At 40.0% G+C, this 24,120-nt stretch overlaps 4 protein-coding genes across 4 annotated transcripts; 3 read left to right on the top strand and 1 right to left on the bottom strand.

Moving 5' to 3' along the window:
• Positions 1 to 161: 161 nt before the first annotated feature.
• EAE98_002354 (uncharacterized protein) lies at positions 162 to 1,258 on the top strand (the record flags this gene model as incomplete). Its single annotated transcript, XM_038949974.1, has 3 exons — positions 162 to 737; positions 788 to 1,096; positions 1,151 to 1,258. The coding sequence occupies 3 exons, from the start codon at positions 162 to 164 to the stop codon at positions 1,256 to 1,258; spliced, it is 993 nt and encodes a 330-aa protein (XP_038813713.1).
• Positions 1,259 to 2,874: 1,616 nt separating this feature from the next.
• On the bottom strand, positions 2,875 to 6,321 carry EAE98_002353 (uncharacterized protein). The gene is made up of 4 exons (XM_038949973.1): positions 5,068 to 6,321; positions 4,598 to 4,927; positions 4,277 to 4,543; positions 2,875 to 4,231 (listed from the first exon to the last, which is right to left on the bottom strand). The coding sequence occupies exons 2-4, from the start codon at positions 4,910 to 4,912 to the stop codon at positions 3,200 to 3,202; spliced, it is 1,614 nt and encodes a 537-aa protein (XP_038813712.1). The 5' UTR covers positions 4,913 to 4,927; positions 5,068 to 6,321; the 3' UTR covers positions 2,875 to 3,199.
• Positions 6,322 to 14,460: 8,139 nt separating this feature from the next.
• On the top strand, positions 14,461 to 14,781 carry EAE98_002352 (uncharacterized protein; the record flags this gene model as incomplete). Its single annotated transcript, XM_038949972.1, has 2 exons — positions 14,461 to 14,510; positions 14,532 to 14,781. The coding sequence occupies 2 exons, from the start codon at positions 14,461 to 14,463 to the stop codon at positions 14,779 to 14,781; spliced, it is 300 nt and encodes a 99-aa protein (XP_038813711.1).
• A 2,954-nt stretch (positions 14,782 to 17,735) lies between these two features.
• Positions 17,736 to 20,949, top strand: EAE98_002351 (uncharacterized protein). The gene is made up of 2 exons (XM_038949971.1): positions 17,736 to 19,320; positions 19,388 to 20,949. The coding sequence occupies exons 1-2, from the start codon at positions 18,800 to 18,802 to the stop codon at positions 20,157 to 20,159; spliced, it is 1,293 nt and encodes a 430-aa protein (XP_038813710.1). The 5' UTR covers positions 17,736 to 18,799; the 3' UTR covers positions 20,160 to 20,949.
• Positions 20,950 to 24,120: the final 3,171 nt, after the last annotated feature.

Here is a 24,120-nt window from a genome sequence, read left to right as displayed (position 1 = left end):
AAGTTTACGGACCCTAGCGTGTTTAGACGAATAGAGGGAAAGAGCTGGATGACCTCAATCGTAATATTTCATATTTCGTTTGTGTCGTTATCATCAAAATCTCTACTCCGTACACTCCAAACACCTTACTTGTGAGACATCTGGTCACTGTTTAAGCCATCATGTTGTCCAACGTTGGCCGCGCAGCTATCAAAAGAATCGGCGGATCTAACTTATCAACAAATCGACTTCTTGCTACCGTTTGCCAGTTACAACGCGTTGATGGTCAACACAATGTCGAATCTACCTTGAAAGCTTCCTCAGCTTCTTTCTTGGCGCGCCGATTGTATGCTACTGCGACTAAAGCTACCCAAACCAAAACTGTCATAGAAAAGAAGCCAGTTGCGAAAAAGGCGCCTGCGAAGAAATCTACCACTGATGCTAAGCCTGTCGTCAAAAAGTCTACCAAAACGACCGCCAAAAAAACTGCGAAGCCAGTCAAAAAGACACCAGCAAAGAAAACAGTTGCGAAGAAGCCAGGACCAAAGCCCAAGAAGCAATTGACCGACTCGCAAAAGTTAAAGTTGAAGTTGAAGGAACTGAAGGCTATTGCGTTCCTTAAAGAAGCTCCAAAACAAATTCCCGATACTACCTATAGCGTATTGTTTATAGATCTAGTTAAGAAAGGAACTCCTGTCATTGATGCGGCCAAGGAGGCATCAGAGAAATACAAATCGGCATCGACAGCAGAATTAGAGGTAAATAATTTATCGTTTCTTTTGGTTGAACTATGCTAATCATATAACAGCGACTTGAACAAATTGCGAAGGAGAACAAGGCTGTCAATTCACGCAACTACAAGAATTGGGTTGAGAGTCACACTCCAACGGAGATTCGCGCGGCGAATTACGCACGTCATCACATTCGAAGATTGACCAACAGACCTGGTAGCCCTAGAATCATTAAAGATGATCGACTGGTAAAGAATGTTACCTCATCTTTGTTCTTATTCATGAAAGAGAGATATGCTTCTGGTGAATTTGCTAGTCTCAGTATTCCTGAATCCTCAAAGCGGATTGCACAAGAGTACAAGTCCTTGTCGCCTGAGCAACGCAAGGTAAGCTAAAATATTAATCTCCACTCATTTTGTATCCCCCTAACATGTCAATAGCCTTTTGAAGATGCCGCTTTAGCAGATCATGAGCGATACGTCCAAGAGTACAGAACAGTTTACGGAGAGGAACCCAAGGTAGCTCTCAAGGCTCAAGCTCGAGCATAGATACACTTTAGTCTTTCAGCCTCAAATTTCTCTCTCGCTTTGACTTAAGGTCTTGACAATCAAGCCATGGTTTAAACCATCCGCCATGAAACGTTATTTGCAAAAGCTTGCGTCAGGAATATGGAGTCAATACTTTCTTGTACCAAATATGAATGCGAAAGTTGAGGTATTCATGCTTAAGAATGATTTTTGTCCCTAGTTTCATTATTTTTGTCTGCAGATATCCCCTGCTTTGAACGCTAGTGATGACAAAAAGACTTTTGATGTTACGATTTCAAGGTGTTAAATGGGAGGATGGCGAGTTCACGATGAGGATCAGATACCCATTTCAATATAGGGTTCTTCTACTTAATGATTATTTGTATGTTTCACGAATAATACATGAATGAAATCATATCCATGCACCCTCAAATGTTCCACTTCCTTTCTTCCCTCCAAGAGTCCAGCCGACCCACTTACCCCTCCATATTCAGCCTCAGACCCCTCATCCCACTCATCTCATTGCATCACCCCCGCATTCTAAGCGAAAAATGGAGCTCTCATGCATGAGTCCCTTGCATCTCAGTTTACTTTGCGACATCTTCCTCGATACTTTTGCCTTTACCTTTTCTCTTCACCACTTTAGAACTACATCTTATTCGAATAAGATTACCAGTCCTTCTTCTGCTCTTGTATGCCGTCCTTCTTCTTCCTCCAAATCTTTGTCACCATGTTAACAGCTCGTAAACATTCCTCGCTTGATCACTGCAGAGTCCTCGCTAAGTACTGCTGTATTACCTTGACTCGCCTTATAATTCATTTCATCACCTCTTCCTTTTCGTTCTAACAACTCAACAATCCTGAACCCAAGCCCCAAAACTACGAGACCAATAGCAGACTTTCACTTGGATAGAATAGAATACATCGACTAATCTATAACCCCATCACCACGAGTCATCAATCCCATCTTATTCCCCTCAATCAAATTAAGTCCAAAACCCCCTCATTGACAAAACTATACGCATAGGAAGTCATGCTATCAACAACTCTTCCTACATGCGAATCTAAACAGACCCAAGTATTCCTCGTATTTTTCTCAATAAATCACTCTTCGATTTATCTATATATCATTCATCCACATCATCCATACCCTCTCGCTATTCCCCGAACGAAAAGTATCACCACTACTTATGCATATACATGTATCCATACACATACACAGAATTCAGAGCAACATCCAGAGGAGAATTTCTTGCTCGTCCCTTTCCCTTCCCTTCCTCTCTTCTGCTCAAAACCATCTTCATCCCGCCTTTCTAAATTCATATAAATCTCGCAATATAGTCCCTTCCTCTTCCTTCTTCCCTCTCATTTTCTTAGCCTCGCTATCTATTTCCCATTACTCCCTCGGAGTCCTGAACAACAAATCCCCAGCCCTCCTATGTAATTAGCATCATAAGCAATCTCAATACTCTATATCCTTATGCTACCCAACAAGTCTTCATCTCTTCATCTCTTCGCCTCCACGTACTTCCCCGAACCCAACCAAATCAAACCTCCACTCCATTACATCAAAGAAAATAAATCAACTCTCTGTTAAATAGGAAACAACGTATACTTCACAATATCCCCTCATTTAAATACTAATCATTAAAATACCATACTTTTATTACTATATTTCCCCTTTAAAGGAAGTCCTCGGTCCTGCTATATACCGAAGCACAGAACCAGAACCAGTATGTTTCCATTGGTTTCTAAGACTCCTAAACTCCGCCGGCAGTTTTCCTCAAAGCGCACGGATGCGTATATTATACCTTCCACATCCATAAGATCCACCTACATCGTGTCCCCAGGATTACTACACCACACCAAATCTATCCAATCACTTTCAAAACTAACAATACCTTTCGAACAAAAACAGACCATCTTCGTTCCATATCTAATTTGCATCCTCCCATCTATTACTTAAATACCATTACTAGCACAAGTAAACGCACCCCCAAATGATCCAGCATTATACCCATCCACAATACTCTGAACACTCGTATAAGTTCCTGCAGTTAAAAACAGCAACCCAATCAATATAATCAATATGTTGAAACTCAATCCAACCTTACTCGTCTTGCTGATCCATCCTTCCCCATGATCTACACGTCTCATTCTAATATATGCTACACCCCAGAAAATAAATCCAAAAAAGGAATCGAAGAGGGAAGACATCAAAGATAAAAGATCGGAGAAGAAGGGAATAACTTCGGCAATAATGAAGGCACCAACCCAAGTTGCAGCCAAGATGGCAATCCAGACTACCCAACCTTTCATGGTATTTTCATGGAGATGCCTCTTGTTGTTATGGAAGACGCGGTTGATAATGAAGCGGCCAGAGACGGAAGCATAGAGAACCCCGAGGAAAATGAGCGTTGGAATCATGAAAGAAAAGGAAATATCGACGTATAATTTCTTTCCTAGAGATCCAAAGGCTGGGGCTGTCATGTATTGGTTTCCAGTAAAAGCGTAAATGATTGAACCGACCAAACTGAAAACAATAACTTCGGCAATGGTAACAGCCCAAAGAGCTTTGGGAAAATCGGCAGGGTTTTTCATCTCGGCCATGAAAGAAGGGATAGTAATTTGACCAATGAATGTGTAGGAGATGTTGAGGAAGGCATTGAAACCATTTACAAATGTTGTACCCTTAAGGATTACTGCAGTAACGGTAGGGGCACCTCCAGCAAGACCAGTGGCTGCGATGATGGAGTTAGGATCGGGATTGTAGCCAAGAGGATGAGGTTCGATTCCGGCAAAAATTGTAGCGAGCATGACGGAGATGAAGGTGAAGATTGCGGATAATGTGGCTAACCAAGATAAAGCGCTGAAGGTTCTTGGAACGGAACAAACCCAACAGATTACAGCTGCAATAACGGCGAATACTACTGTGCATTGACTGTGATTGGTGATAGTATTCAAGTATTTTGCAGTAGTCAAGACATGGAGACCCTAATTATGTTAGAAATTGTGAAAAGCGGATCCGATGATTCTTACCTGAATAAAGGTATTATTCAAAAGAAACATGATAGCAGTAGCATGCCATGCCCATCTTCCACCAAAAAGCATTTGTCCAACATCACAAACATCTCTAAGTTCAGGATGACGCATACAGAATTCCCATAAAACTAGGGACGTGTAGAGGACCAAGAATGCGACAACCGCAGTCAAAATAAGACCTGGTACAAGTCCTAAAACTGAGTAAGACCATGGGAAGGACATAATTGCCAAACAGATATATTCTGAAAAAAGAAGAGCCGCAGTCTATTACGAGTTAGCATTCATACGTAGAATGGAATCGAGAATATTCTGTATTACCTTTTGCCAACTGCAACTACGATATTTGATAGCAGAACCTGCTTCGGCTTCAATCTGCTGGCTCAAAAGATCCTTTCCACTGTCCCCGCTGAGACTTGATGCATCGGCATCTAGACGAAGATGTGGCAAGACTGGACCAATTCTTGGACCAATGGTTACGGGACCAAATCCCCAAGTACTGCGCCAACTGACTTTTTTGTATTCCATGGTAGGAGTTTGATCTTCGCTAATATATTCTTCTCTAGATTTATCGTTGACATCGTTGTTTGAATTGTTTTCTGAAGACATGACTGGGGATTCTTGATTTATCGCCATTTTCTCGATGGGAAACTATTCAATGAAGTCAGAACCATATTCAATACACATTTATAACAGAAATCCAGAAACACAAAGGATGGTTGATGGCGCAATAGTTGTACACTTTCGCGAGTATTACGCCATGATCAAGATGAAGAAGAATGAGTACTTACTGAACTATTGGTGAATAGTGAATTGGGTGAAGGGTTGTAGTCTGCGCAAACCACATTAATGGCGGTATTGATTAATCTTGATTGTAGTAATCAGATTGATGAGTACGCCGGCGAGGTGTTATCTCTTGTAGATGGACTGTTGAGTGAGTTCTTGGGTTGTGAGATGTATAAGAGATGAATGGAATTCTTATGCGATATAGGAAAGGGAAAACGGATTACTTTTTCTAATCCTCCATCTCAATGTGCGAAAAACTAAGAAGATGGTTCCTTATAACTCGAGGCTAGAGGGGAGTTTTCTACTTTGATAAAGGCTTATCGAACTACAAGCATCCCCAGAAGACACTAATTTAGTGTGCAGCGAAAAGACATACCTGATAGTTCAAGGTATCCACATAACCTTGAAATGGGATGAAGGGGGATTGGATGAAGGGAAGAGTGAAATTTAGATATCTGACTTGCATACTGATCCTTCCATTTGTTCCTTGTTCTGAGTTGAGATGGGTGGAGATGTTGTACAGATAGTTTTCTTAGTACTGTATCTTTCAATTGAAATGATTCTAACTCTCCGTAGTTGTTGACACCTGCGAGTCATCAGAATCATATTCAACATCAGGGTCTCGTTTGTATAACAATGCTTTCTATTGGTAACATGGGGTTTCGAACATATCCAGCAGCCAGCAACCAGCGAGCCAGCTAGCTTCATTGTAGAGGAGCAGTCCAGATTCATATGGAGTTCATATACCGCACGGTGCAATGCGGCACGATATGCGATACGATGTCAATTATCAGTGCCCATTGCCCATTCCCTATTGGCAATTGCCTATGGCTCATTGCCCCGCATCACCTCCAAGATAAAAAATGAAATAAGCACCGATGACTTTCCTAGGCATATCTAGAACTATCCCCTCCCGCGCAAACAAGAGATATTGGCAATTCTTATACCACATTTCCAAGAATCTCTCATGCAATGTTGTCAGCCCTTTCTTTTTTATTCATACTTGCTCGAGACTTGGTATCTTGACTTGGTATCTCGAACAAATCCTCGTCAAGACCCTAGAATACATAGACGGGGAACAATATGCAAAGCCCCCCCCATCTTTTCGGAGTAGTCCAAACAAATCAATCAATCATATGGTGATTGTAGTTGTAAAACCCGGCTCGGATCAAAATCCTGGTTGGCCGATGACTTATGAGAAAAGAGGGAAAGAAGGAAGAGAGGGTGATGGATGATCCACTCTATAGAAATGTCGAGATAAAGTGTGGCTATTTCGTCATCGTTCTCACGTGATTTACGCCTCTTTTCCACAATAAGCTTAGCAATATCGGTGGTTCCGAACACCGTTGTGAAATTTTGTTCGCCTTCACTTCATTTGGTCTTCACTACGGGGGACGGGCAAAACTATGGATTTGCCATTTGGAATGCACCAATTGTTCAAATTCTGATAAAGGACACAGTATGTTGAAAGTAAGAACTGATTAGTTGGAGGATTCAAGGCAACGGGCAGCGAGAAGTCCTTGTCTAGGTAGCGCTTTCACATTCTAGCCACTGGTGCCAGACATACTTTGTGGCAGATTATTTTTCAAATCACTCCGGATAGATACAGCAGTGCAGTATACTGAACTTTCAATAGTCAATCTGTCCATTCTGTCCATTCATCCGAGCCATCCTCCCCAATACACCTTCCGCTCTTTCTTTTGCTATTCCTCAATATCACTTGATATTGCTATATTACTCAGATTTCTTGCCACCAGTTAGTGCTTTCCAGAAATCTATCCCATCGCTCAAGCAAGTGTTCAAATGTTTTATAACACCTCGGTCAATCTCATTTAGTCAAAAGCACCGTATGAAAGTTCACTTGAACTATTCTTTTGACTGTTCGGAGTTCTGCTTGATCAGAGGCTTGGAATTCATGAATTGTTCCTACCAAATCTTCCTATCAATCATCTAGCGAGGAATGTAGAATCGATTTGGCGCACCTCAAGTGAGGCTATGCCGCTATGATTGCGAGGTTGATATTACTATTCGTCTTTGGCAAGTATCGCAATATATTCTCCAATACAATAATGCGCTCCTAGGATCATTTGTGGAAATTGATCAATTCGAAGAACAATAGATAGCGGTCTTTTATCGGTTGTTGTTATTTTGAGTGTTCATTACATCTATTTTTAAAGAGAATTCAGTTCTCCGTGTGATCAAACTAATTTGCGAGCCTCAGGATTGCAATACCATTATTTTAACAGTGCTGGCGCGGCATCGCTTAACCAATATAACCTCAACTGCTACCATTCCTCTCGTCAAATGGTGGTATTGACAAATCGGCAATCTAGTTTAACGGTTAGACACATCAACTCGAGGTGCGCGCGGTATCTTTGTAGGGAGCATTCGATCCCTTCGGAGTCATTGATACCGCCTAAAAGGTCAACAGAGATTAGCGCGCCACCGGGCGCGTGAACTCTTTTGCTATTTTGTTCCTTCAGCATATTTTTTCCTCGACAAATAGTGGAGCTGTCTGCGTGGGCGGGGAAAGGGAGCAAGTATTTATTTTTGGCAAGGAGATTCACTCTCCTCGATGAATTCAATAGCCCCACTCTAAAGATATAATATCGAGATGGTGCGCAAACCGACCGCCTTTAAGTTCGACATACCTACCTACCTAACCTGAATGCGCAAAATGCATATGTGGCTGGCAGGAAGATCAAAGAATCGCCTTTCGCATGAAGATGAGGTTGAAAATGAACTCGTCAAAACCCGCACATTCTTCATAAGCCACGTTTGAAGGTCAAGTGTGTAGTTCATTATTGCAAGATAGAGCCCATATATGTAACATTGCGATAAAGAACTGCCCGAACAGACAATAATAATACAATTGATGCGTAATACTCTGACATTTGCCTTTCAAGTAGATGATTGGATTGATCAGAAACTTCTCATATTCAAGGATATGATTGTAAAGTTATGTAACTTAGTGTTGAGCAATAGAACCGAAATTTCATGGTACGCATAACATCAGTGAACATGAATGGATTATCAGGTTCTTCCTCATCAGCAACAATGCGGTCTTGTTCGTATTCGCTGCTGTTCTTTTCCTTTTAGATGACAAATTCTTCTCTCTATCTTTACAGCTGAAAGTTGACGATATTTGGGTTTGCAAGAATCGTATTGGGAAGTGATTGTTTTAGTTGCTTCAAAAGTTCTATTTATTAGACGGATGGGTGATATGATTATTGTGTGAACGTAGGTGAATGACTTCAATTCAATGGCCACTGTACTGAATGAATCTAAGCGAATGCGAAAGAGACTAGCTCTTTCTTTAGTACCTATATAAGGCCTACTATCTTCTATACATATCTAGCTCTCTAGATAGAATACAATATAAACATTTAGGACCTACGAATAAGTGGGTAGGTACTACGTCTTCCGCATCCTTCTCAAACCAACAATTATCTATCACGTTGTTATATTGTTGTTGTTATCTTGAAAACTATTATTCCTAATGTGCGTACCGCGTTGTGTATATGTTATAATGAAGTGCTTACTATCTTTTGGTTAGTAGATATTCTTAGCAAAGTCATTCCTGTTTAGCTTTAACCCCTTCTGTATTCTGATGGTAGAGTAAAACGAGATCTAGAGGGAGGGGGTAGAGAATATAGAAGGAGGAGAGAAGATAAAAAATGAGATGAAAAAGGAGGGGAGATGAGAGAGGGGATAAGTTTTTTTAATAAGTTTTTTTAATAAGTTTTTTTAATAAGTTTTTTTAATAAGTTTTTTTAATAAGTTTTTTTAATAAGTTTTTTTAATAAGTTTTTTTAATAAGTTTTTTTAATAAGTTTTTTTAATAAGTTTTTTTAATAAGTTTTTTTAATAAGTTTTTTTAATAAGTTTTTTTAATAAGTTTTTTTAATAAGTTTTTATATAGAAAAACAAATCTAATTCTAAATAAAAATAAAGACTATTCTTCTAAAGTCTATAGGATTAGTTTTAGTAATTATCTCAAGTTAAATAGAGAAGAGATATATTCATTCATTTAGGGCTTTCTAGTATATAAGAACTACAATAGATACTTAAAAACGATAATGAAAATTATAACAAGTACTACTAGTAAAAACTTATATGCGGTGATGACAACGATGATAAAGTTTTTTCTTCCCCAGTCACTTTCCCGAGCATCTCTTTCAAACAAAAGAGGAGCTACTCCTTATGCAGGATTCCGCGAACTCACCTCCAATACCATTGTCTCTCCGTCCGTGAAAGTTAGTATGTCTAATCAACCCTAAGATTATGGAATAATACAAATTTTATACCCTCCTAGATATAAATCAATTCTAGATAGTAAGTGAAAGAGATATCGCACCCCTTCTCACCTAATCTTTTCTCCTTTCTCCCTTCTCAATCATCATTTATCGAACCCTCTCACACCAAGACTAAATCCATCCGAATATAAAATACCACATCCTCACCTCCAAAAGAAGTCTTCCCTATATTACTCTTGAGACACACAGGAACGATCGAATGGTAAAAGATTTCAACTTCCGCCACAAAAAAACACAAGCTCGTTCCTGTGATTACTGTGCTTATAAGTTAAGGAGTTGAGGGTATATTCATGTGAGTTATTGGAAACAGAGGAAGTGTTAAGAGATCATGACAATCAAGTTGGGAACAACGACAACAGGAAATCTATGTAAGAATGATGAGAGTACGTGAGAAGTGATGATACAAATTCCCTTTTGGCTTTCTTGCATACGGACATCAAGAGAAAAGCAGATGGATGGAATAGAAACCAGGTTTGAAATCTTGGGGATAATATATGATTCCTACTCTAAGCTACTGAGCAAATGTCGTGCAGCATAACATTTTAATGCTCATAAGAGGAGATATGTGATATTCATAGCGCATTATATCACAGAAGAGAAAGAAACAATGGGGCTCGGGGTGGTAGAAGATACGTCAGATTGCCCCTCTCATTTTATCTCCCTCTCCCCAGGTTTTGAATATCACACTTACTAAGAATTATACAACACAGGCTTCCAATATCTCCCCAGCTGAGTGAAGTACATTGAAGAATCTGAAGATCATTCATCTTCGAGGACTGTAGATCTCGTTAGCTGCAACAAAAAGATAGATTCATATCGGCGAGCCTGTGGTGGTTTGGAAGATATAGTGAGATAGTGAAATGATATAACTAGTATGAAAATACTGACAATAATGATGATAAAGTAATGATAATCGCTAATAACAGCAATGATTCAAAACTCAACACTGTGATATAAAATCACTGTCACTACCAGTCAGTAGGTATCTATTAGTATATATTTACTCATCTTTTATTATCTTCTCCTCTATTCTCTATCTCTATCACCCACCCTGCTGAATCCCCCGAGATACAAAAACAACAACAACAACAATAATGGAATCATTATTATCAGTTACCCACAATCGGCCAGACTTCAATTCTCCCCAAACCCCCCAAAAAGCTGCCATATAGGATAGAAACTCCATTCTTAATCAAAATAACAATCTAGAATTACCCCAGCAAAACCCCCTCTATCCCCATCAACATCTCCCGATTCAAATATTCCCCAGGTCTGCTGACTTTGTTAATTCATAATCAGAACTCCGAAGAAGAGGGTTCTATAACAAAATAAGATTAACAACTTTATTTCACGTCCATCTCTATCCCTCACATTTCATCTCATCCTCCTTCTTGCAAGCTCTCCGCATAAGTTTCCCATCAAACGTGATACCTAGTATAAATATAAGAAATCCTTAGATTTCTCTACCACATCAAATCCAGTTAGTTAGTTAGTGCAAACCAGGGTATCAGGAAGGAATTATATGAGGAATAGCATGGATGGATATAGATGGATGGATATAGATGGATGGATATAGATATAGATACAAAGCGATAGATAGATAGATAGATTTCCATGGATGTAGTTTCGAACTGTGGAGGGGAGAGGAGAGGATATGTGGAGAAGAGGATATAATATTGATAGATCGAAAGAATGCGGAATGAATAGGTAAAGAATAAATTAGTAAAAGATATCGATATCAATATTCCTACATATCAACCCCCCCAAAATAGTAAAGTAATCTATCTACCAGCGAAACCCCAAAAATGTATTCAATAAGAAAAATAATAATGACTCGAATCAACCCTGCTCGAAAAACATATTGAGTATCTCGATTCCCTACGTTCATGATTGGCTAGGTAGCTAAATCTAACTACATCTTTCATCTTTAGATACCTACTTCCTCATAAGCAGCACAGTATAGACTACCGACTCAATACTCAACTCAGTACATACTATATCAATTTTCTTAACAGACCTCGGGATAATAGATCATTGAAAAAAAATCTCCGAGTTTGAATTAGGAAATCAATATTGTTTCCTCGGTCAAATATATACAGTACATACCACAGTATATATCTCCGAGAATCTCAGAAGAACACATATCACGAGCTAAAAGTGAACAACAGAACAGGTCCTTATCATTGCAGACTCGGGGGGGGGGAATAGAGGTTTATTATTTTTCCCTCTTTACTTCATTCATTTAGATACGTTTAGGTGTATTGTATTGTATTAGTTATAGATAGATTGAATTGATTCGGAATTTACTATACTACTACTACTACTACTACTACTACTAATATCCGAGAATCGAAGATCGAGGTAGAATGATGAGTTGCGCGATGGTACCTAGGTAAGGATGATGAAGTATGTAATAACCAGCCTCGCGAGAAGACTCATGATGAAGAGGAAGATGAAGTGTTTATCCCTCTTACGTTTGATCTTGATATTTGTATATATCTGATCTGATGGGGGCATGGTATGATGTGATATCTCCTCCCTTACAAGCAAGAAGTGCATCCAACTCACAAATATCAACCAATCATTAATGACCAAATACCAGCTCTCAATAAAGATAGAAATCTAGATTCTCAACAAAACAAAACAAAACTCATCCCATCTCATCCCATCCCATCAAATACAAAACACATCACAAACTCAACCCCGCAATGCAGAATAATTACAGAAGGCCAGAACCTAGAATCCCTCGATCCAGCCCCCCATCCCATCCGAGACTCGCTAATCTCGCCTCTCAAACAACCCCCCTTCATTCCTTCCAGCCCCGCCATTTTCTCCAACTCGCCACGAATGTTAGTCCGCGCAGTCTGCGCAATTGAACCAAAAAAAATAAAAATTGATTAAGTTATTTATATGGTCTTTCGTCGAAAAAATAGTTACTTTGTCAAATTCGTCTCTAGCCACAAAGCCGCCACATCACAAAAGTCCTGCAATGCAATTCTGGAACAGCTGTCTAGGTAGGTGGGGCGAAACAACCCCAGATTTTCTTTAATACATCGTCATGCAGGAAGGTAAACTAGAAATGGATAATGTAAGCCCAAAATGGGAATGGAGGATTGGAGTTGAAGGATTAGATTGCACTAGTTTTTCTTTCTTCTTCGAAAATGGGAGAACTATTTTTTTTCACCACCCATAGCTCATCTTATGCAGTATTATTTATCTCAACAAGTTTTTCTTCTTTTATCAGATGCGAATTTGATCAGAATGCGACCCTCTAATTCCAAATTCGCATCAGGAATTTTCAACATTCGGTACACTCAATGCAACCCATCGGCTCGGCAATCAAACATATACCAAAGCCCGTAACCGAACCAGGAGGGGTTGCATTTGCAGAACGCATGAGCCTTGCGGTTATGCACATGAAATGATGGATTTTTGTTACTAAAATTGTGTGTATGTATTTGTATATGCAATTTGAAAGCTGAAGGAAAGTAATATCATATCATGCATGAAATTTTCTTTCAGGAAGGAGAGTAAATTGATAACTTTGATCATAAAACTTCCCCTCCAAAAAAGCGAAAAAAAAAAACACAGACTCGACGCAATATCGCATGATAAAAAAAAGCTCAGATTCCCATGTGCACACCGTTAATGTGGAGGTCGAGCCTTGTCCATCCTGCATCACACCAGCCAGCGCGCAACCCCAACACCAAACCAGCAGCAAAGAAAAATCAGAGCTTCGCGAGCTTACCGCGCCTTACCGCTCTTTGCCCACTTACTGTTTTGAGATGGTTACAGGCTTTTTGATAGGAATTCGACAGGGCTAGCTGGAGGGTACAGGGCTAGCTATACACTTGTACAGGCCCAGTTACAGGCTGACAGGGCTAGAAAGAGCAGAAAGTGATCCACGCCTCATGGTTACATTTTACCGGTACACTTACTGGCTTTTACTTTGTCTATTTTTTTCTTTCTCCAAACGATGAACAGATATTTCCCCTCGTTTTGAATTCCTCATTATGCCATTCGATATCTGCGCGAAGACCAAGAACAACAAGAACGCGTAGGTAAAAAGTTGAATGAGTAATGCAGAGAAGATGTGAAAGACGTTACCGTATCTGGATCATGCTGCAGAACAGTGAATCGTAACTGCAGATTTTTGATTTCTTTCGTATATCGTACAGGAATTGGTTTGCCAGTGTCGAATAGGAAAAAACGAAAGGGGTTTTGTACAACGAGTGGTGCGTGGGTAGATGCATGTATCGTACATCACAGCCGTATTTTGTGTACTTGTTCAGTGATGGATCTGGGTAAATAGTGAATACGAAAGCATATGGATTAGGAGAATAAAATATGATGAAAACACAGATACAAGCAGATATGGTAACAGTACAACCTGTCCATACTGTCTGTACATTGTTGGAAGAAAGTTTCGAGAAGAAGACAAGATTCAGCCCCCAATATATTCTGCCCCCAAATATCTTCAAGCGGTGAGGACAACATGATTGTGAATGATGATTGGTCTAAAGGAAGAACATGTCGTAAGCGTTAAAAGAATAAATTGAATAAATGCTGGCATGCATATATGATGCAGTAATGCAAGAAATATGCAACATATATTATATTATGCATGTATCAATTCTCCAGTGCATACCTCCCATGGCAGTTTTCCCTTGTGAAATCCTTGGGTGTGGATTCAGATTGGGTTGTCAGATTGACGTTGGATTTCTATTTGCTGATAGTGAAGACTGGAGAATGCCTGAAAACTTAAAACCGATTCAGGGGGATGATTCACTGCCTTAACAGAAATGATTATCGGCGGAGGATTGAAGACCGTTTTTTTTCTGTTTTTTTTTGCTCAAGGTGTGATGTGATGTCGAGGATGTGTGACATGTCAACAATGCAATCATAGCAAAGATGGGGAGATGATCAATGGGACGGGGATGAGGATAAATGTTGATCTGTGAGATATAGATGGGAATGATGTAGATGATGAGATCAGAGCCCCCTCCCCCTCTAAAAAGCTTGGGATTCAAGAAGATACTGTAATGATGGAGAGCTCGGGTCGCGATGATGTAGATGAAAAGCATGGAATTCCTTCGATCCCCCAGATCCAGATCCAGGTTCAGGATTCCCAGGTAAAGAACTCCCACTCCCAGTCGAAATGATACGATGATGGCCCGAAGGATTCCAATGAATTCTCATTCAAAAGATAAGATGCAACAGGATAAGATTTACTCGATAATCAAGACCATCAAATGTAGCCGCATGGTCATCCTCACATCTCACATTCCCCATCAGCAATCAATCAATCAATCAATCAATCAATCAATCAATCAATCAATCAATCAATCAATCTCATGTATAATAGGAATGACGCGTAACAGATCCGAACCAGTGGGAGAATGAACTTTGAGTCAGTTTACCAGGTTCGCGAATGAAAGATTAGATATCTTCTTGTCTTTCCAACCATTTGTCTTGTTCTCGCGGGGAAAGGCTGCTAAGTATACTAGGTATCATGTTCCAGGAAGATGTCGAGATTAGATTGAGAAGACGATTGGATTAGCTTGGGATGGACACTGGGCACTGAGCAGTAAGTGAATCAATCCGTCGTGATTTTTACTTTACGCCCAGCGTGCGAAGAAATGCACAATGACAGCCTCGTCCAAGCGTAAGTTTCTTTTCTGCCAGCCGCCAAATCCCAATGTCTCCTGGATTGGTCGATCTTTTGAGAACGATATTGCAAAAAAAAAGAGGGTGGTGGTGGGTGGGATGTGGGGAATTATGCATGTAAAGCTGTGTCACTATACAGATTAATATGGTGCAGCTCGATCTCTCTTGATTCTTGGATGTTTTCATAGATGATGAACGTTGATAGGTATGATTTTGCGAATGTACGATGTATAGTCTGATTATTGGATGCAACTGTACATTTTCTCGTCTGACACATTACTCGTGTTGGCCAATAAATGCCGAATTTTGATTTTGATGATGGGCGGGAAGAGATGGATAAGGATTTCGTATGGGATGGTAATCTCTTACTGACTGGCCAGACGGTGGTACTGGCCATTTTGAACAAGGGGAGATGGAAAAGGTTGTCGTCTCATCCAAATCTGATGATTTTCTGGGAAAGGAGAGGTAGGTACCTAGGTAGGTCCACGGTCTCCATGATACCGTAATTATTTCAATTGGGAAACATCCGAGTCCAAACAGAGAAATGAATTCTTGTGAATAATAGATTGAATATAAGAGGAGACTTGAGGACCCCGAAATTTGAATATCAATAATTCCATCGTTCCAGCGTATCCTTGAATGAAATCGAATCTCCTTTTCCATTCCTCTCGTGAGTCTCATCCGTCTTCACTCCGAAAAATTCTAGAAGCCAGAGAAAATCAATGCTAGCTGCACCTCAAGACGGTATACTGGGATAATGTAGTACCGTGGTCCGTAAGACCGCAGCACGCTGGAAAAAGTTGTGGACCATTCGGAAGCGTTCGTGATGAAACTAATCATAAGCTAAACCGAAATCAATGTTTGAAGATTTTTTGGGCAAAACATGTGGATGTTCATTGGTCTGTTTGAAGATGGTGGATTGAGAATTGGAGAGTTTCAAGGTTGACGAGACGACGAGACGACGGCTTGACGAATGATATACAAGCAGCTTCGGGCTTTAAAAAGGTTCCTTGTCACGAACATGGATCTAGCTTTCAGTTATGGAGCTTGACGTTATGGAAATATCATTTTCGGTATGTGGTAGCATGCACCTTTGTGCGAATCTTTCCAAGTGAGTCTCAGAGTGAAGCAATGATTTTGGGATGGTTTGATCGGACGTGTTTTGAATGTTTGAATATGTACTTCATATGTGCATCGGTATTCAAATGGAAATTTTGTACTATTTTAGATGGTCTAAGTGAAACCATCCGTTGCTTATGGCAACTCTTTTCTAGATGCAGTTCATACATACTTCTTACTCAAGTCAAGTTAACAGAATCTAGATACCGAAATAGATAGCTCAGGAGCTACATCATAATCACCCAATCCCCTAGCGATAATCCAAAAAAGAAAGGTTCATGTTGATACTGCAGTCTGCACGGAAGTACCTCGTACTTAGATACCTAGGTAATACCGGTAATATCATTAATGTCATAACGCTGACCTTTACATATTAATAAAAAGAAGACTTTACGGTTACCTACTCTTTACTTCGTAGTCCTTTGGCTAGTCCTTAGTCTTTGCGTTTAGTTAGTCGAGTAGTTTCGGCAAGAAGACAAAGTGATCGATCACCCTCTCTCAAAAGTTAAAAAAGACCAGTCTCATTCAAGTTTGAACTTGCGGGGCAATTCTTCAGACCCTCTTTTCTCTCTCAAGGAAAATCCCCTCTCTGGCCCCTCCAACATCATCTAAACTGACCACCTAGCCACGAGCCAAGTCTCCATAAATAATATATAAGACTCGACAGAATCGACAGAATCGACACTCGACAGATGAGTCTATGGAGTCGGATGGAATTCGCGACTCATGTGGATATGGCCCAACACTTCAGCCACTCATACCTTCTCCTTTTGCACTTTATTGAGGTTATTTCGAGAATTCCACTCACTCCACCAGACCCTGCATTGAAAAAATTCGGTAAGAAATTCGTTTAGGAAAGCGTCATCCTTGATGAATGATGGAACTTTTCGGCATATCTTTCTATCCCAGGTTTTCCCAACAGATGAAGTTGTCAACCATCCATCCTGTTCTACCGGTGATTCCGTATTTGTACGAAATGTTGACACTTGAGATTTGAGGGATAAGGTATGTCATTGAGTTTTGACTTTATTGAGAAGATTATCAGTTGTGAGTGAAAGCCTCTCTCCTCTTTTGGGGGAGTTAGTTCTAAACTCAAATGATGGGGTATCTCCAGAGTCCAAATACCTAGGTAACTATAAGATTCTAAATGTAGTTGAAAAGGGCGAGTATTTACTCCTCGTTTGACGAATTAGCTTTGAATCTTCAATTATGATATCGATTTTGCCATCTCTGACCCCCTAGACTTCCTAGATTGGATAAATAGTTGATGGTCTGGGATTTGATTCATTGAATGCCTCCTTAGATATGAATTAAGTGTAACGAACTAGGTTTATGTTAGACACGACGATGGATGATCTCTAAACTTTCTACTTTTGGTCTACGAAGTACTTGAGTAGATTCTCTTGTCTAAATCATAACTAGGTAAGATAATGTCTTCATAATCGGGAAAGCGCCGGGGGAAAGAACGCTTACGTCTCTCTCATGTGTTGTAGGGAATGAATGCATAGTTTATCTCTCATCTATTCTAAGATTCAGAACAACTCATCCATAGATCCTCGGACATACATCTATTGATACATCCATTGACACATCTGTTATAAACATCCCTTATTTATTATATAAATATCTACCATTACTATTACTAGCAACAATCTTCCTATTTTGAAACAACACTCGGACTTTTCCATTTATTCATTAGGGGAATATCATTATTGAATTTCGATCAGAAATCCCCGTTGGTGAAGTAACGATACACCAACCAAGTCGGATTCTCATTATTCGATTTGAAGTTCTACATGAAGGACTGCTTTCTATCATAGAAATCTATACTCAATACATCATCAACTTACTTATTAGGTCTCATCAGAAGATTGAATTCTTACCAAAGATCTATTTACATTTATCCATTTATCTATTTGTCTATCTATCTATCTATCTATCTATCCACCCATCTACCCATCTATCCATCTATCCATCCACCTAGAGCTACCTCAGCCTACCTACCAATCTACCAAGCTTCCCTTTTACAGAATATCTATCTGGCATACGGAGGGAGTACGATAATAAGACGATTCATCACCCCCTGGCCCATACCAATCGCCTCCCTTGCCGCCATCAAGAGACCCGTTTCTCTATACCCAAGCAGCCACCAATCAATTCCGCCCTCAATTCCAAAAAGTGGACGAGAGGAGAAAAGAAAGAAAAAAAGATTAAAAAATTAAAAAAACAAAAAAATTAATACCAACCTGGAATCCCCCAGTCTTGCCCTTGGTGTAAAAAATCACCCATCCACGCCATCTGCTGCATTCCGAAAGACCTTGTACCCAATTAAAAACGATATAATCAATTAACCCGTTGTTACGAAGATCATATTGCAGGAACAACAAACCTTAGACCCCTTCTCCGTCAGATTTCCCGCGTCGCAAAACTAATTTGTTCCTCCCACCCTCCTCTATTCAACCAACTCCTAGATAGACGATCAACTCAAGACTCAAGACTCAAGACTCAAGAATCATACACTCAACAACAATTGCTCACATTTCTCTCTCATCGTCTTACTCTTCACATTAAATTCTCTCGTCATCACAATCACCATCACCTTTTAAACGTTGCTTCATTTTATAAATCATTAATCATGGGCTATGAAACTCGCGGAAGACAATTGAATTGGGGAGTGATCGGTATAAACTTACCACAAACTCACGCAGAGAAAGCGGCCGCTCGACTTTCACCGCCTTCCATAGCGACGTCGACATCAGAACAGCAACTTTCGAAGAAACGATCACGTCGAAGTTCTTTCTCACTGTCGCCTCCACCAAAACGAAAGAATTATACAATTCCAGAAGACATAAGTACCCCGCCACTTTCACCACCAGCCGATGATAGCTCTTTTGAAATTCACAATGTGGGAATAAAAGATGAGGCGAAAGAGAAGAAAATAGACGTTAGTGAAATCAAAATTGAAGAGGGCGAAGAAAGCAAATTCACAGTCAACGGGGGCGAGGAGAAGGAAGAAATCGAAGAAATCGACTTGAAGGAAGTAAAGGACGAAATTGTGGAAGGAGTTATTGTTCAATTACAAAAAACTCGCAATAGACCTCATTTGGTCAAGGAACTTGCAGCTATTTTGTCTCCAACCGTTAAAATCGTGGAACAGTAAGTTCACAATCTTTCCGATTCATTCCGTTATCTCTCGACACCATGAAACTAATAAAAAGTCTAGATCTGCCAATCCATGTGCAATCATTTCCTCTCGATTATCCAACTATCTAAAACGACCATGGACCGCATCATCACCATGTCCAGTGGGAAAAGAGTTGGAAACTGTGCATCCAAGAAGAACATACTTTTATTTGACTACTTACTCGCATCAACCATTTCCTGATCCTGCACAATTAGCTCAACGTTCGATCATCACCCCATCCATTTCAAGCGCAGATTCGACCGATGAACCAGATCGAAATCGTGATGATTCACCTGAAGTCGATTTGTCTTCCGAGGAATACGATGATGATGATTCAATCACACCACCAACTCCCACTGGTTCCTTTGCCGGTCGTTTCGAACGTCCCGTGAGGAATAATCGTGCTGCATCGGTTGGTCTTGAGAAAGATGAGAAAGAATTCACACAAACAGCTCGTGGAATGCAAAAACGAAGATTTAGCGGCGAGCCACCATCATCATCTTTGGCGAAACCATCTGATATGAACGATATGCCTTCAAATGTTTCAGATACCCCGATGAAATCTGTGGAATCTGACCCATTTTTTGGAGAAAGCCGAGGTGGTTTAAATGCATCGTTGTTAAATACGCCGGGTTTTATGAATAGCCCCGCTATGAAACCTGTTTTTGCATCGAAAAAATCATGGGATGCAACTGTGGAAACTTCTCAAGCGAATTGGGCGCCAGCGAAGATTGAAACATTAGATTGGGATACGAGAAGTCCGGAAAACATCGAATTAGATGAATTAGATGGCATGCTTGATGGATTTTAGATTCTCAATCTTTTCCTTCTTTTTTATGATTATACGCACACGAAAGATTCTACCAGTGTTGAATCAGGAATCTTTGATTCCATTGTACAAATATTTTTCTACTTACCACTTGAGATTTCTGTTGGGAGAGATGTACGATTTTTTATTGTTAAAAGAGATGGAAAGATGGATGGATGAATGGACTGGAAAATGCGAATACAAAAGGAAAGACAAAACAAAACCGGTCCTGGGGATTAGGATATTTTGGAGGTACTCTCGTTTTCTCTACATGAGATATTATTTGTTTGAAGTCAGGTTTTTCTGCGATGGTGTTTAGGATGGTGGATTTTTTTATATTTTTTTGGAGTGCGTCATGTTTCAGCCTCTTCTCTTTCCTTTTTTTTTTGTAAACAATAAATTTCATGACCCGAGATGATTGGAGATGGATGGATTTGGGATATGATATGATCATGTAGTCGTAAGATCATTAGGTTGGGAAGGGGGACTTGGGAATGGAGGATGTGAAATGATCGTGACATCGAGTTGAGCGGTCCGGTCATACACTTTCGGTCATAAATCGTATGATTCAGATGAATATGGGCGAATACGAATTTTCGACGGATATAAATATTTCCTCTGGATGAAATCAATTTCTTTACAATGAGAAAATTTAAGTTGGGATGGAAAATAATATATTAGGATATTATATTATATATATACACATCTACATATACTCGAGTACACACACACACACACACACACATATATATATATATATATATAGATGAAGAATATGAAACATCTCTCCACCTACCTAGATTTTGGTCTTTGATATGCATGCATATGGTTGGCTGATTGTGATGAGTTTTGGGTGAAGATGAGGAAGTGAAGGATGGAGTGAGTGGTGGTGGGTATTGGAGATGGTGGTGGTCTTGTGGTTTGGGTAGGTATGTATCTGGGACTTTTATTGCCAAATTTCTCAATTTTTGATAATAAATTTCTGGTACCTGATTCCTGATTTCATATGTATGTATGTATGTTTGTTTCGCACTTTATTTCTATTTCTATTTCTATTTTCGGTTTTGGTTTTGGTTTTATTTCATTTATTTGGGCATTTTTGAGGTGGGGAGGGGCGGGAGGAATCGAGGGAGGGGGGGCATATATGTGATAATCGCGGATATTTAGGTACTGTTGGTAGTTCTGATTTGGGAGGGGTTTGAGGAATAGAGGATGGAGGGGGGTAGAAAGTGGAAGGGAAGTTATTCCTTATTTTGGATGGATAGATGGGCTCCGGATCTCCGGAACTCCTTGTGGGTTTTGCTTTTGGATTTGAATCTGGGTTTGGATTTGTGGTGGGAGAGAGGCGCGTGAATGGGGATGGATGGATGGGATAGTGCGTTGTATTGCGTTGTATTGCGTCGTATTGTATTTTAGTGCAGTGCAGGGTAGGGAAGGGAGGGAAGGTAGGTAGGGCAGAGTTGTTTCTCGCGGATGCCTTTTAGATGCTTACGGAGGGAAAGGAGTAGGAAGTCAAGAGGTGGAGTATGAACGAGCTGTGGTTTAGGGGTGGCGAGAAGAATGGCGAGAGAGAGTAGATGGCAAGTGGCGAGGAAGGTAAGGTGCAGCGGGATAGAGTTTCTGGATTGTGAGACTGGTGGATGTGTTGAAAAATGGAGGTGCTGAAATGAAAGCTTGGGATGAAATAAAGGGAAATGGATAATAGATAGTGGAAGTCGTTATTTGGGTGAGAGTGTGTGAGTTGAGGGTTGAGATTGGGGCTAGGAAGGAAGTAGATTTGTTGGTGTTGATATTAGTGATAGAGATTTTGTTGGTAAATGTTGTTGATGATGAGTGTTGTCGGTGATAGTGCACTTACTGGTGTGTATATTCTGGTGAGTAAGTACTTTCCATTGTATCATTTTGATTTTCAGGTCATAATTTCTGTTATTGTTATCATTGTTTTCGATGGAAATTTCCCCCTCTTTGAAAATTGGCGAGGATTAGATTGGTGTTAAGAAAAGACTCATGGAATGGAGAGGTGCTCTGCCTGTTAGTTGAGGATACACCTGGCACAATCTCTTTGCTCAATAAATACCTCCCGTTCATTCTTTGTTTGGGAAGATTGGATGATAGGGAGAGAAGTTATTTATGTAAATATACGGGGTTGTTGAGTAGGTGTGTGAGAGAGGGAGGGGAAAAGCGGGAATGGTGAGGTAATAGGTGTGAATCATGCAAGCTATATGACTGACATGACGCCATCAGCAGAGGTATCTTGTAAATTGAGGAGTCACGAGTGTGGATGTATAATTGTTATCCGAAGAAGGTTGGCGTGAATTTGTAAGTGCGAGTTCTGAAGAGGCGGCGAGAAGGATGAGATGCCGGGGCATGATTGTGCCTTTCATTCTATACTGTCTTTATAGATCTCGCCAAGAGATCTATGTAGATGTAGTGGAGGAATTAGAATGGTGATTCATGCGAGCTAGATGGTTAACTTATGGTCAAGGCTCTTGGGGGAGGATAATTTGGCTGATTGGTGGGGTGAATGAGTAAGAGAGATGGAAGGGAAGTATTATTGTTGTTTACTTTGTCTTTTCATTACCGATGATATTTCTATTGTCATCTCTAAGTATCGCTATCATTCCTCTCCTTCTAAATCTTCCTCATATACTTCCGTATATCTTCTCACCCAAATCTATTTTCCCATGCTCCTGAAGCCCGTCGCATAACCAGCTTTGCGCTTGATCTTACTTGATCCGAAGTCCAGCCTTACTCGATTTAGAACTGCTGTGCCGATATCTTTAATGAAAACAAAAGAGATTATTTGTTGTTTATATATCCATAGCTCTACTGCTTAAGAAACGGTGGTAGGGTATGTGGGAGGCGATGGTACATACCGGGGGCAAAGCAAGCAACAATTTAGGGGATCAATGTAAGCTGTTTTGACGAATCCGAATATGCTTGCCAAGCTTTGAGTGTCCCTTTCGAAAGAATGAGAAACATCAATGATAGGTTATTTAAGTCCTACAACTCATCTCTCATATACCCACCAATGAAAAAGGGTTAAAACGGAGATGATCCCACCTTATGGCTGAACGAGTGGTGACTCTTCTATGGCCATGTACAAATATGAGGCTGCATCTAAGAAGCCTTGTGTACAAATCAACAAGAGGAATACTACAATATGGGAGAGATAAGGTATATTTTCATTGTCCCTCAATATCTTCGCTGTTATCAAAATCATTATGATTGAATTTCCGCCATCCATTTCTCGAGAGGCAACAAAATCTTTGAATTTATGAATTCTCAATTCTTACTCACCAAACTGAATTGATTGAGTGTGAGGGGGAGATGGTGGTCTCTCTCAACTTTGAACCATTTCTTTTTCTTCATTATTGAATTGAAATATTTAATAGGCAAGACAATGCGGAAGAGCATATTTATATATTCCACGTTGAGGAGTCCTTGATACTAAAAGGAGAAGAGCCAAAACAGACAAAATAAAGACTGATACAATCTGGAACAAATTCCGAAGACAGAAAGAACTAAGCTCTCTCACAGAAGGCATAGGTAGCGGATGAAGAAACAAGTATTGATGATGGGTTATAAAAAGCCCACGCCATTCCTAATTTATATCGTAAAGAAATAGCTTGCACTGCTTCAGGACGCAGAGAAATGCGTACCTGGCTAGAGTTGTGGCTATGTAGATTTGTGGTGATGAATTTGCAGATGTGATGTTTGGAAGATGATGGTGGTAGCAAGAAAAGAAATGGACGCAGAAGTTAGATATATATGAATATTGTCGTATTCTTGCTCATCTCCATCTGTTCATTCACTGTTGTTGCTATCACGATTATTGTCAATCTTCTTTTGCACCAAGTTTCCTACATAGAGACCTCGGAGATCTCGCAACTGCTTTTCCAATGTCTCATCGGCTATCTGTGAAATCGAATATGAAGTTTGAGTTCAGAGGTTCCGAAACTAG

This window comes from Botrytis deweyae (assembly GCF_014898535.1).
Source record: "Botrytis deweyae strain B1 chromosome Unknown BDEW_004, whole genome shotgun sequence".
In the NCBI taxonomy this organism is placed as follows: domain Eukaryota; kingdom Fungi; phylum Ascomycota; class Leotiomycetes; order Helotiales; family Sclerotiniaceae; genus Botrytis; species Botrytis deweyae.
The sequence above is the reverse complement of the archived record's forward strand: the minus strand, read 5'-3'. Positions and strand labels throughout refer to the sequence as shown.

Excerpts from the sequence above, each read along its gene's own strand:
- EAE98_002353 (XM_038949973.1), bottom strand. The coding sequence starts at position 4,912 with ATGGCGATAAATCAAGAATCCCCAGTCATGTCTTCAGAAAACAATTCA. Across the intron at positions 4,544-4,597 it reads GTAGTTGCAGTTGGCAAAAG|ACTGCGGCTCTTCTTTTTTC; the intron begins GTAATACAGAAT and ends AACTCGTAATAG. Across the intron at positions 4,232-4,276 it reads TGAATAATACCTTTATTCAG|GGTCTCCATGTCTTGACTAC; the intron begins GTAAGAATCATC and ends TAACATAATTAG.
- EAE98_002351 (XM_038949971.1), top strand. The coding sequence starts at position 18,800 with ATGGGCTATGAAACTCGCGGAAGACAATTGAATTGGGGAGTGATCGGT. Across the intron at positions 19,321-19,387 it reads ACCGTTAAAATCGTGGAACA|ATCTGCCAATCCATGTGCAA; the intron begins GTAAGTTCACAA and ends TAAAAAGTCTAG.